Source organism: Passer montanus, unplaced genomic scaffold (assembly GCF_014805655.1).
Source record: "Passer montanus isolate IOZ18808 unplaced genomic scaffold, ASM1480565v1 scaffold10, whole genome shotgun sequence".
Lineage (NCBI taxonomy): Eukaryota > Metazoa > Chordata > Aves > Passeriformes > Passeridae > Passer > Passer montanus.
This window is the reverse complement of record NW_024356505.1, coordinates 543,403-555,124: the sequence shown is the minus strand read 5'-3', so window position 1 is coordinate 555,124 and position 11,722 is coordinate 543,403. Positions and strand designations below refer to the sequence as shown.

The following is an 11,722-nucleotide window of genomic DNA, read 5'->3' as shown; positions in this document are numbered from 1 at the left end:
CTAAGGAGGAGTTAATTAATGTCAGAATTAATAGCAGAATATAATAGTATTGTCACTTCGTGAAAATTATATTTATTATATAATTACTGTAGAATGGATTGGAAAATATGTAAATTGTGGTATAACAAATGCTTTAAATGTTGAGATTTAATAAAACTTTATTCTTATAATCAACTATGAGGCCTCTAATGACCTTTTATTTTGTGCCAGTATGTATTGTAGCAGTTCATGCTGAATAGTTTTAACACACTCATTCTTTTTACCAACAAAAAGCTACCAACAATAAACCTGACTAGTTTTGTAAACTCTACTGCTAATTGAGTCATGGTGGAAAGTGGGAAAGGCCACCATTATGTTTGCCTGAAGCCTATTAGGAGTAAAAGGTGCAGACAGCAGGGGTGAGGATGTGATGCAGAGGAAAGGACCACTGAGAGGGCACAGAAAAGTTACTAAGAGAATATTTTGGGAGAAACAGCAGAAAATGAGTGATTTGTGGTACTCAATTTTGATACTTAAGCTTTGAGGTTGAGAAGAGGTGTTCTGTGACTGGTCTAAGAGAGGCTAAAGATCTTCAGAGATGGAGCATTTGCACCCACATTTGTTTGCTTTCTAAATAAGAAAAAACACCACCCCTGTTTTGTAGATTTGGAGAATGAGAGATTTTTGCCACTGATAAATAGTCGTGTGTTGAAGATGGGAAAAAAATTTTGTGTCAAGAGACATGCACATTATCAAATTTTGAAATAGCATTAAGGTTGCAAAAATAAACTCTTATTGATTTAAGCAAGGACAATTTCTTTAGTTCTTCTCATTTTCATGTGGGTATGCTCTGAGGATGTAAGTTGCAATGTGATACCATTACCTGTAAGGGTCTGAATTTTCATCTGGGCACTGATGTGATTTGGTATGAAGGAAGTGGGACCCCAAACAGTACTGTTTGTGTTGCTTACCAAACAAGCAGAGCCACTACCCCATCTTCTAGGGAGACAAAGGGGGAATGAATTCCCCGCATATTCACAACGGTGAGTATACAGTATTGGCAGAGCCAGACTTAAATTCATGAGGAGATCTCTCTTGTTTTTGTTGCAAGCCCTGGATCATCCACTGGCAATGAAGTAATGCTGAGGAATTGATCATGAAGGAAGTCTGTTTACAATGGATGATGAATGAGGTGAATTCGAAGTATTCTGGTAGCTTCCTCCCTCAGCCACGTAGTACCACTGTGTCAGGAAGTGTATGTGTTGGGAAGGTGATTTACAGCTATGGCCACAGCTTAAAAAACCTGGCTTCTAAATGGTAACTGGTTCAATGATTACCACTTTCATAATTAACACTTCCCTTTAACTGTTTTAAGATAGCCATGGCTCTCTGCCAGAAGTGTCTGTCCCTGAGGGCATGTAAACAGTATTTTCCTATGTTCCTGATCTCAACAGTTCTCTGCCATTAATGGAACTGTCTTTTCCCTAGACCACTCGATATGGTTAGTTTGAATGAGGAGGCTAAAATCCTCTTACAGAGGGACACCACAGCAATTTATTTTGCCTCTCCTTATTTCCAGGGACAATGGCCTTTTAGTGTGTAAGGTGCTTCTATCTATAGTGGTGCTTTTTTTGGTTTCTTTTCTGTGTTGTTGTGTTTGGTTTCAGTTTCCCCTTAGTTATGATCATTTTGAAGCACTTAGCTCTGCATTAGTGCTGTGACTTGTCACAGCGCCCTAGAGTAAAAACATTTGAAGAATGTGAAACATCTGTTTGGTGTCTGCAAGGGTGAATAGTTTCCTTCATGGGTACACATGGAACAATTCCATCCTAGTGCAGCATGCCCAGCCATCAAGATGCAGGTTATAAATGAAAGATCAGGAAAAAGTCACATTTAAATTGAGCAGGAAGTAAGCAGCTGTACGTACCTGTACATCCTTTGCAGCAATAGTTTGCTTGAGGTCTAACAGCCTGGAGTTACTATAGCATCATAATTTCCTATGGAGAATCCCAACTCTTGAGTTGCATTTGTTCCAGAGCAGTTGGTTTGTCTTTCTGAATTCTGTGTGTTCCTGATTTTGGAGAGACCTGACAGGCCCATACCTTTGTTGAATCAAGATTTATTTATCTTAATAAAGTTAAGTAATTGTAAGAATGGGTCCATGTTTGTGGAAATAAACATAAAAAGCCTGTGCTGTGCAGCACTTGGCAGCTCCTTGCTTTTCATGTTTCCCTGCTGGCTCCTTGCTGTATTCACTCATACCTGTTGGTACACGTCCACCACACAATTTCACTTGTTCACTGTTGGCAAAATGTTTTGAATTACTATGTGTATCTTGGACATTTTGCACTACATTTTTTAGGTTTTTTGTAAAACAATGCCTTTGTTGCAGATGGAATGTGGTGTTGTCTTCCTCCTTGGAGTTTGTAGTCTTGCAATGATTGTAAAGTGTTATCTCAGTTGCTCTTTTTAATGACAGTCTGGGGCTAGGCATATTGGCCTAGCAATTTTGTCCTCCATTTTTCAACAGGGAGTGTGTTTTCTTTGAACTATATCTGCTAGTTTCCTTGTTCTTTCATCCTGTGACACATTGCACTGGCTCCCTTTTGCTGATTTGTTGTGCTAAGACTCAGGTGGGCTATAGATAGCTAGAGGAAAGTCATTCACCATCTCTTATTTTAGGACCATTGTATCTTCTATTGTAGACAACCCACAGATGTTGTATAACCTGTTCTCGGTGTCTTTCAAGGCAGAAAAACATTATACCGTGTCTTTTGTTTTGTTTTGTTTTTGTGTACAGAATGTACCTGAGAGGAGTTTTGGGATTGATTATGATTCCAACTGCTTTGTCAAGGATGGGAAACCTTTCCGTTACATCTCCGGTAGCATTCACTACTCGCGGGTGCCCTCGTATTACTGGAAAGACCGCCTGCTGAAGATGAAGATGGCAGGGCTTGATGCCATTCAGACGTGAGTAGCTGTTGACCTTCCAGGTGATTTGTGGTCCTGGGAGCTGTTTGAGAAGTCATTAAGAGGAATGCTGCCATTGTTACTTGTTTACTGTTTTTCCAGTAATAGGTGAGGAAGCTCTGGAGAAGTTAAGGGTGGTACAGGATGACTTTTGACCACATAAATGGGGGCAGCTGGGCAGGTTGTGACCAGCAGTCTGTTTCCCTGATGATAGGCAGCACTTCTGGCTTCACAACCCAGGGTGCAACTGTGACCTGAAATAAATTGTTGGACTATGAACTTTGGCAACTATGGAACAGTTGTACATGCTCTGCCTCTGCCAGGGACACTGTACTCTCTGGTCAAAAGGCAGACTAAGTGTGAGGAGACAATAACCTGTTAGTACAGCCTGGGTTGGTATCACCCAAGAAGCATTTGAATTTAGATAAATGGATGGGGAACTCGGTGTACTTCTTTAAAAAAAAAAAAAAAAAAGCTTAAACTGCTTTCTTTTGTGTGTGTGCAAAACCCTTAGTCCATTTTTTTTTTGTCTTTTCTACCTGGTTGTGTACTTAATTCAACAGATGAGGCACAAATTTAAAACAAAATTCAGCTTTCTCTTATTTTTGCCATAGCTTCATTGACAAGGGAAATGGTCATGTGTAAGGCACAGTCTTTTCAGGCAATTGTTGTAATTCCCAAACAGGTTTGTTTCCTTTTCTTAAGTTATTGCAAGGCTTAAAGCTTCTCTTTGAAACCACCTGCTTTTGTTCTGTAAAAAGTTCATCTTCTGACAGTGCAGAGCCTGTAGGCTCGGTAAGAGTGTTGTACCACCACTCCTTTCTCACCCTTGAAATCTGTATTGTTGTTAGACCTGCAAGTTGCGTGGTTGCTTTGTACACTTGGGGATGAGACTAGTCAGAGTTAGTCAGTGAAGAACAGACAGCAGGGAAAGAAAAAAAAGTTTAATTTTTCCAAATTTAGGGTTTTCTGGTTTTTTGCATATCTTAAGACTCTTGCTGGTGTTGGGATGATGCAGTCACTCTCTGGTGAGTGGTTTTGTGGTTGTTTTTTTTGTTTGTTTTCTATTAAGGAATCAAGTTCTGTCTTTGCACACATTAATGAGAGCAATGGGATTAAGCAACACACTTGCTCAGGTTGCTGGATTTGCCCAAGTAATTACTTTTTGCTGAAATAAAAGTAATTTAAAGTGGACCTGAAAATTATGCCTTTTGGTGTCTGGCTTGAAGGTCAGTCTGTGACTGACCCTGTGATCAGTGACTTCTATGATCCATAGTGTCTCATACTTCCCTTATGTCTCTGATTAATTTTCCTTCTCCCAACATCCATGTGTGTTCAATGCCCTTTGTTCATTTCCAGCTTTTTCAAACAGTCCCTTTTTTTTCTTTTTATTTTTAAATTGCTTTTTAATGTCTCTGATGCATCACTGGCATTTTGAGACAGTAATATTTTTTTTCCATTCACCTCGTTACTTTTGTTAAATGGCAAAATTGCTGCAGGGCCGGTTTGGGTTTTTTCTTGTTGCTTTCTCCCTCTTAATTTGTGACCTCCCACTATCAAGGTGGGTTTTTTCCTTCTTTCTTTTCTGTTTTTTATCCCTTGTTGAGACCTCTTACTCTGCTTTACTGTTTTGCAGGAAGGCGTGAAAATTTGTTGTTTTGCTGGTGCTAGCTGAACTCTGTTGGTCTTGGGAGAGCTGAGCTGTGTCTGTTTTGCCACAAAAGGTGCTGTGCAGCTGGCAAGTGGTTATGGCAACTGTGGCTTTAGGTGTTGCTGCTGGATCACATCATAACAGCTTTATTAGTCTCCTCTTGTTTTTTAAGAGCAGACTGATTCTTTGACTTTCTCTCCCATTATGGCTCACGTCTGGATTTTTTCTACCATAGTGAAAGAGAAATCAGAAAGTGTACTTTAGAAGCAGAAAATGTTCCTGTGCCTTGCATATTCTGCAAGAATCAAATCCATGTGTCTTTCCATTTTACACGAATCACTCTCTTTTTCTCTCGTGATGCTAAAAAGTGTACCACTGACCAAAAACCCCTTTTGTTTTTCTTTGAAATTTGCCAATAATCAAGTCTTACTGCTCTTGATTATTTAAGATAAAGCTATAAGTATTCATATTATCCCAAAGAAATCCTCCATGATTTTGTGTGATTTTGGTAAAAAAATGGAAATTGATCTATGTGATTGGGTTTTTGTTTTTTCTGCTTCTGCATACTTGTTCTTGTTCCTGGATCAGTAATACTGCTAGCAAGGGACAGAGATACAAATTTTCCAAAGTCATTCTGGAATGAATGGGCAGCAGCACTGCCAGACTTTATGGCAGACTGTGGTAGTTGGACTCCCAGTCTTGAGGCCTCTTCTGAAGACTGTGATTTTGCTGCTTGGGTTTTTTGTGGTTTGTTTTTTTTTTGTTTTTTTGGGTTTTTTTTGTTTGTTTTTTTTTTCGTAAGACAGGGAATGGTCCTGCTATAATTTGAAATATGGGAACCTTCCTTGTTCTTATCAAGGCGTTCCCAGTGAGGTTTACCACTTCAAGGGAAACAGGATCCTTATATTATAGGATTGTGCTTGTAAATACCTTGTGGATAAAGCCAACCAGACATGTTCTCCTTCTTGTTCTCTACAGCCTTTTTTCCAAAAGGCTGTCTGTGCCTTGATGCATCATTCTGCTCATGACTGAGGCAGCAGCTCCTCCTGGTCTCTGGAATAGGTGAAGTCAGTACATGAGTGTAATTGCCTGCACCTGGTAACATCTTAAGCAATAACAGAACATAAGGAAACAGATGACAGTAAGCTTGATCTTGTATTAAAGCCTAAGAGATCAAGGTTTACCTCTTCTAAAGAGCAGGTTGAAATTTAATGTTGTGGTTGGTGTGATGTCCCAGAAGGTGGTGGAGGAGCATGCTGAGGAGCTCTCTCCCCACCTCAGCAGAGGTGTCTGGTCACACAGGTAACTGTCCTTGTTTTCAGTTTCTGAGCAGTGTCACCAGCTGGAAATGAGTGCTGGCTGACGAAGGCATCTCGAAAGCACGGGAGGTTTGGGGTTTGTTTTGCACAGAGCAGATAACAGTTGCCACTAGATGGGGCAGAAGATGTATACAGGATTTACTGGGCTGGCTGACGAAGGCATCTCGAAAGCACGGGAGGTTTGGGGTTTGTTTTGCGCAGAGCAGATAAACAATTGCCACTAGATGGGGTAGAAGATGTATACAGGATTTACTGATCAGTGGAGATGCTTCCTGGAAGAATCCACAGTTGCCTTTACAGGCTCATGGAAAGCTAAAGAATGTTGAGCATTTTCTTTGTTTTACTCTATTTGTTGACTAAAGAACAGAAAGGTGTAAACCTGTGCAAAGTCCTTCTATGAAGGAGCTGCTGTTTAGAATATGGAATATATAATATTTAAACACAAATTACTGTTTCTAAAGACTCATATATGAGTAATTTAACTAGCATGCTCATTGATGAAAGTAGTACAATTTATTTAATTTTACACTATTAAAAAAACCCCACCCTGGTATTACAGAGAGAATTATCTTGTACGTTAAGGAAGTTAAAGTGTGATTTTTTTACCTGTTGATAATCTCTGAAATAGGAGAGGAAAGCTGTGACTTCTAAAGAAAGGAAGGTTATAGCATAAAGCTTAGAAATTGTATGTAAATTGAAAGCAAACTCAAATACAGAATCAATACCATATTTCCAGTTCGAAAAAGGATGGGAGTTTCCTTTATAAGTTCATTATTCTGTAGCTAAAGCAGTACAGGATTAACAACTGACCGTAAATTTTGACAATGTATGTAACAAATATACTCATTAAAGATAACAATTTCAATGAATCCATTTGAGACCATCACTAGCAGTAGAAAATACATTAGGGGATTAAAGTGTCTTAGTAACCATTTTTAGACCAGTGTTTAAAATAAATTTTTATCGTGATTCATTATATAAAACAACAGTTTCAAATAGTTTTTTTTCTTATTCTTCTTCCCTTTTTCTCTGCTAGTATCTGCTTTTTTTCCAGTATTGTGGTCAAGCATGTGACATAAATGAAAACTTTTTCTGGAAGAATTTGTCTATCTTCTTCCTTCTTGAGCATAAGGGAGCTGGATGGAGTAACCCTTTCATCCTCACCTCAGGCAGTATTAAGTGCATTTAAACCTTAAGACTTGTTACTGAACAAGTAACAATGAGTATATTTTCACATGGTTCATATATTCATTAAATGCACACGTAATTTTTTTTACAGGTGAGTTAATTGTGCTTCAGAAACAATTAGAGCAGCTTGACACAGAAATAAAATATACCACATAGAGGGAAAAATCTGAATTTTGATGTCTGAGTGCATTGCTTTGACTCCATCCTGGCACTCAAATTTTAAGCTTTATCTTTTCAAACAGAGGCTTAAAATTTTTGGCATTTGAGATGCTATAATGTTCACAAAGGTTGAAAGACAATAATTTTTGTATTTGATGTTCATGTGCATGTCTGTCTGTGTATGGCTATTTTAGTAGTGTACTCATGAGAGGGTTCCTGTTTTTCTTCCTTATTGAAAACGTTGGTTTAGGGATTTTCTTTCCCTCTTCGGTGGTTTTTGCAAAATTAAATGTGGAACATACTAACAGACCCAGGCAGCAAGGAAAGTATTGCCTTAGAGGATCTTTGCTTGACTAGACACAGTTTTGGGAATTTTAGAAATTTTAGAGGAATGAGTTTTCACATTCCCTTGAATCCTTGCTCGGGTTGTACTTATCCCTAATTTTAGTCTGTCTGTGCTAGACTGCCACTTAGTACCATGGCAAACAAAACACGGTTGTCAAGCAGGGATTATCAGCTACAACACAGCTCATGGTATTTGGTAGATTACTGTTTCTTTGTTGTCTTGCAACCAGGTGGGGTTTTTTAAATTTTATTTCTGTGAGATGTTCTGTGCTGAGGTTGTGGTCTCCTGAGTCCTAGAGGTAGGAGAGAGGTATTCTTTCAAGTGGTGATCTGCTTGTTTGGCACCTTTATTACTTAGCTGAAATCAAGCTTTACTTTGTCCAAGCTCTTGGGCATTTAACATTTCTTAACTTAATTATTCTTCCAGTGGTGGTTTTCCAGAACTTGCATTGTTCCTGGTCAATGAAAACTTTTGGGACCTAGATGCAATATCATTTGAGGCTTAGGTGTTTTTCAGATTCTTTGCAATGGCAGCAGCATAGACCTGTCAGCCTGGTTGGTGTGCCCTGTGCAGGCTGGGTGATCCATTCATGAAGGGTCACGTGCTGTTTTGTGCTCGTTCTTGGCCTTCTTCTTCATGAGTGGTTTACCACATTCATCTCCTCATCAACCTCCCACCACTATACAGCTGCCAGCTGCCTTACCAGCTTAAAAACTGTTTATTTAATTTTGGAACAGGCATCATGGTTTCACAATGGCACTACCAGAACCTGTTCTTGCTTTGATAGGGACTCCTGCAGACATAACCCTAATTTCAGTGTTAATTTTAATGCCTTCTGCCATATGAAATACCTGACAGAAGAAAGGCCAGAGAGTTACTCCTGACTTCTACTGATCAGAAGTATCAGTAGCATCATTGGTCTCTGGAGCATGTTGTGCAAATAGTTGTTTTCCAGAATTCTGGTTTAGTCTCAGTTTCCTAATGGAAGGTGGTTTTCTCTCTTAATAGGTATGTCCCATGGAACTACCACGAACCCCAGATGGGCACGTATGACTTTTTTGGTGGCAAAAATCTAGAGTATTTCCTGCAGCTTGCCAATGACACTGGATTGCTTGTTATCCTGAGAGCTGGACCTTACATCTGTGCAGAATGGGACATGGTATACAACCTTTTGTAACAGCTCACTTCTAGGGTAAATGTAGTGCAAGTATTTCTTAAAGTAGACAGACTTACTCATTGATGTATCCTTAGGCAACAGTCTTGCTGTAGTGTATTAAAATCCATGCATCCTGAATGACTTCTTACAATACAAACTTACTTCGTATTTTTTTTCATTAGGAATTACTACTTTCTTATAGAAAATCAGTTTTCCTGTCTCAGTATATGTCTTGATAAGAGGCTAAATTCTTCTTAGGATTCCTAAATATGTCACTGTTTCCCTTTCTTTTCCCAGGGAGGTCTTCCTGCATGGCTGTTGGAAAAGAAATCTATTGTTCTCAGGTCTTCTGATTCAGGTAGAGGCATCAGAAAAGGCCATTAAAAATACACTGTAGCAGCAAGGCGACTTTCTGTTTGAGGCCATTACTAGATAATTCATATTTCAGCTCAAGTTTTCTTGTGAGTAAAATCTTCAATACTTTTAGTTAGAAGTGTGCATTCAAAAAATGTGTAGAGCAAAGTAGGGGAGGAAGTTTCTGAGGTATTGTCAAGTTGGTGCCAAGAGGAGAATCACTGTCACCATTGAGAAAAATACAGCTTCACCTTTGAGGTTTTTGGATTTGCCACAGCCACTCATAATGGGGATCCTTCTTTGCTGGTCAGTGTGCAATCCAGAACGAGTTACAGCATTTTCATGTACTCCTGTTTAAGAATAAGATGAGACAGGAGAGTAATATGTTTATTGGAGTGAATGTAGGGGATGAATCTATAGATATCATATCCAAATTCAGTTCTGCTGATTATGGTTAAATTATCTATTTAAAAAATAGTACATAGATCAACAGTTGAATTTGTCTTCCTGTTGAAATGTATTAGGGCAACGTGTGAGATGTAACAAAGTCTTTTGATGATTTTCCAAGTTCATCAGTATTTAAATGTTTTACTTTTTAGTAAACTGTACTGGAAGCATTTATGAACAAGTAGAAGAACACATTTGTTCCAGTATAAGAGCAATCTGTTCATTAAATGCTGTTCATAATTTACATAATTAGAACCCTACATAAAGATGACCCATATATAATTTAAAACAAAATTAGTAAAAGGCAGAAAAGTTGTGAAACATGTGTACTTTGTGTATCACAGATTACCTGGAAGCAGTAGAGAGGTGGATGGGTGTTCTTTTGCCAAAGATGAGGCCTTATCTCTATCAAAATGGAGGTCCAATCATCATGGTGCAGGTAACTTTCTGAAAATCAGATGAACCCAAGCAGCATGAATGCTTATACTGCTCTTGCAGACATACTTAGTCTTGGGTGGTGGTGTCACAGGTATTTCTTAAGTTTCAGGTAGCTGCAAGATTCTGATGAAATACCGTATCCTAAAGAACTGAGTCCACTGTTTCTAGGACTCCAAGAGCTCTCATCTGCTCTGTCAAAGTTGTTTCCCACGGCTGTATAAAGCAATAGAGGGAAGCTGTGTAGCTTTTTAGATTTGAGGTTTGTGGCAATTCTCACATAAAGCCAAAATGCATACAGTTTCCTGAAACAATCTGACAGGAAAAAGGGGAATAGGAATACCCTTAGATAGAAGCAAAAGCAGTATAATGTAAGCCTAATTTAGCATCTAACTTAAGTTGTAAATGTTTCAGGGCACAATTTTGTGTGTTCATGGTGAGTAGCTTCTGTCCTAAACTCCTTCTAGACAGATGTGTGGGAGTGATTGTCCTATATTTATAGTATTTGATCATAACAAAGCTTTATTTCAGTTTCTTTAAACTCTCAAACTGGTACAGGATGAGATAAGAGACCCTTCTTGTAATATGCCCAAGATAATTTTGTTGAACAGTGTGTTTTGTCTGTTGAGCAGAACACTGGGCAGAATTATTCTTTGGCAGAAATAAGATGCTTATAACAGGATTTTCAGAAATAACCTTCAGGATTGGAACCTATTGTATCTGGAGCTGAAAAGTTCATCTCCTTGGAAAAAGGGGCAAGATGTGTACCTCCCAGTAGTAGCACAGTTGTTCTCCCTTAAGTCCTTTTGAGTCCATTTCAGGCTTTGTGGTTCATGTGAGCCCTTTGTAGATGTCTCTGTTCTGAATGTCCAGTGTTGTTGCAGTTTTGATCATTTCGCAACCTGTTCTATGGTTTTATTGGTCTGCTTGGGAGGTGGGTTATAGATCTCAAATTTTAATAGTGTGGCTGTATTATGATCACTGTAGCTAAGTAGATAATTTATTTGGGGGGCAGAATTTTGAATGAAAATGGCTTAGGTCTGCACAGTGATGGCTCCACTGTAAAGTACAGTTGAGAGGAATGAGTTTTGTCTTTTCATACTCTTCAGATCTGGAGTTAAAATGACATTTTCACTATTGCTATCAAAGAAAGAAGAGGGTTTGACTTGTGCTTTCTGTTTTGTTACCAGATGCAGAATGAATTGGCTATGGCTTTCCTGACTTGCTTTTACTCTGCAGGTAGAGAATGAGTATGGAAGCTACTTTGCTTGCGACTACGACTACCTGCGCTTCCTTCTGAAGCTCTTTCGCCTGCATCTTGGGGATGAGGTGGTGCTCTTCACAACTGATGGTGCAAGCCAGTTTCACTTGAAATGTGGGGCTCTCCAGGGTCTTTATGCAACAGTGGACTTTGCTCCAGGTTGGAGACTGCTGTTTGATTCCAAAAATTCTGAGCTCTGTGTGTTTGTGGCAGGACAAACTTACTTGACTGCTTGCCAAACTTGCCTGCTTTGTTTAAATGGGGTAACAGGCATTTATGTGTATTTGACATGCTCTTAAACATACAAGAATCACCCATGACCACCCAGTTAGAAAGTCATAATCACTTCCTTGCATCTTAAAATCATGAATAGCCAATTTATGCTGCTCATAACACATATCTCCTAAAAATTTGCAATAATAGTTTGCATTGATTTTTTCAATATTCCTTTTTGGTG

The 11,722-nt window shown here is 38.9% G+C and overlaps 1 protein-coding gene across 1 annotated transcript in view; it reads left to right on the top strand.

Moving 5' to 3' along the window:
* GLB1 (galactosidase beta 1) overlaps positions 1–11,722 on the top strand; it is a 43,340-nt gene that overhangs the window by 7,240 nt on the left and 24,378 nt on the right. The window contains exons 2-6 of the mRNA XM_039708018.1: positions 2,780–2,949; positions 8,621–8,771; positions 9,066–9,126; positions 9,914–10,008; positions 11,244–11,424. Coding sequence (XP_039563952.1) covers positions 2,780–2,949; positions 8,621–8,771; positions 9,066–9,126; positions 9,914–10,008; positions 11,244–11,424 — 658 coding nt within the window. The remainder of the gene's footprint in view (positions 1–2,779; positions 2,950–8,620; positions 8,772–9,065; positions 9,127–9,913; positions 10,009–11,243; positions 11,425–11,722) is intronic.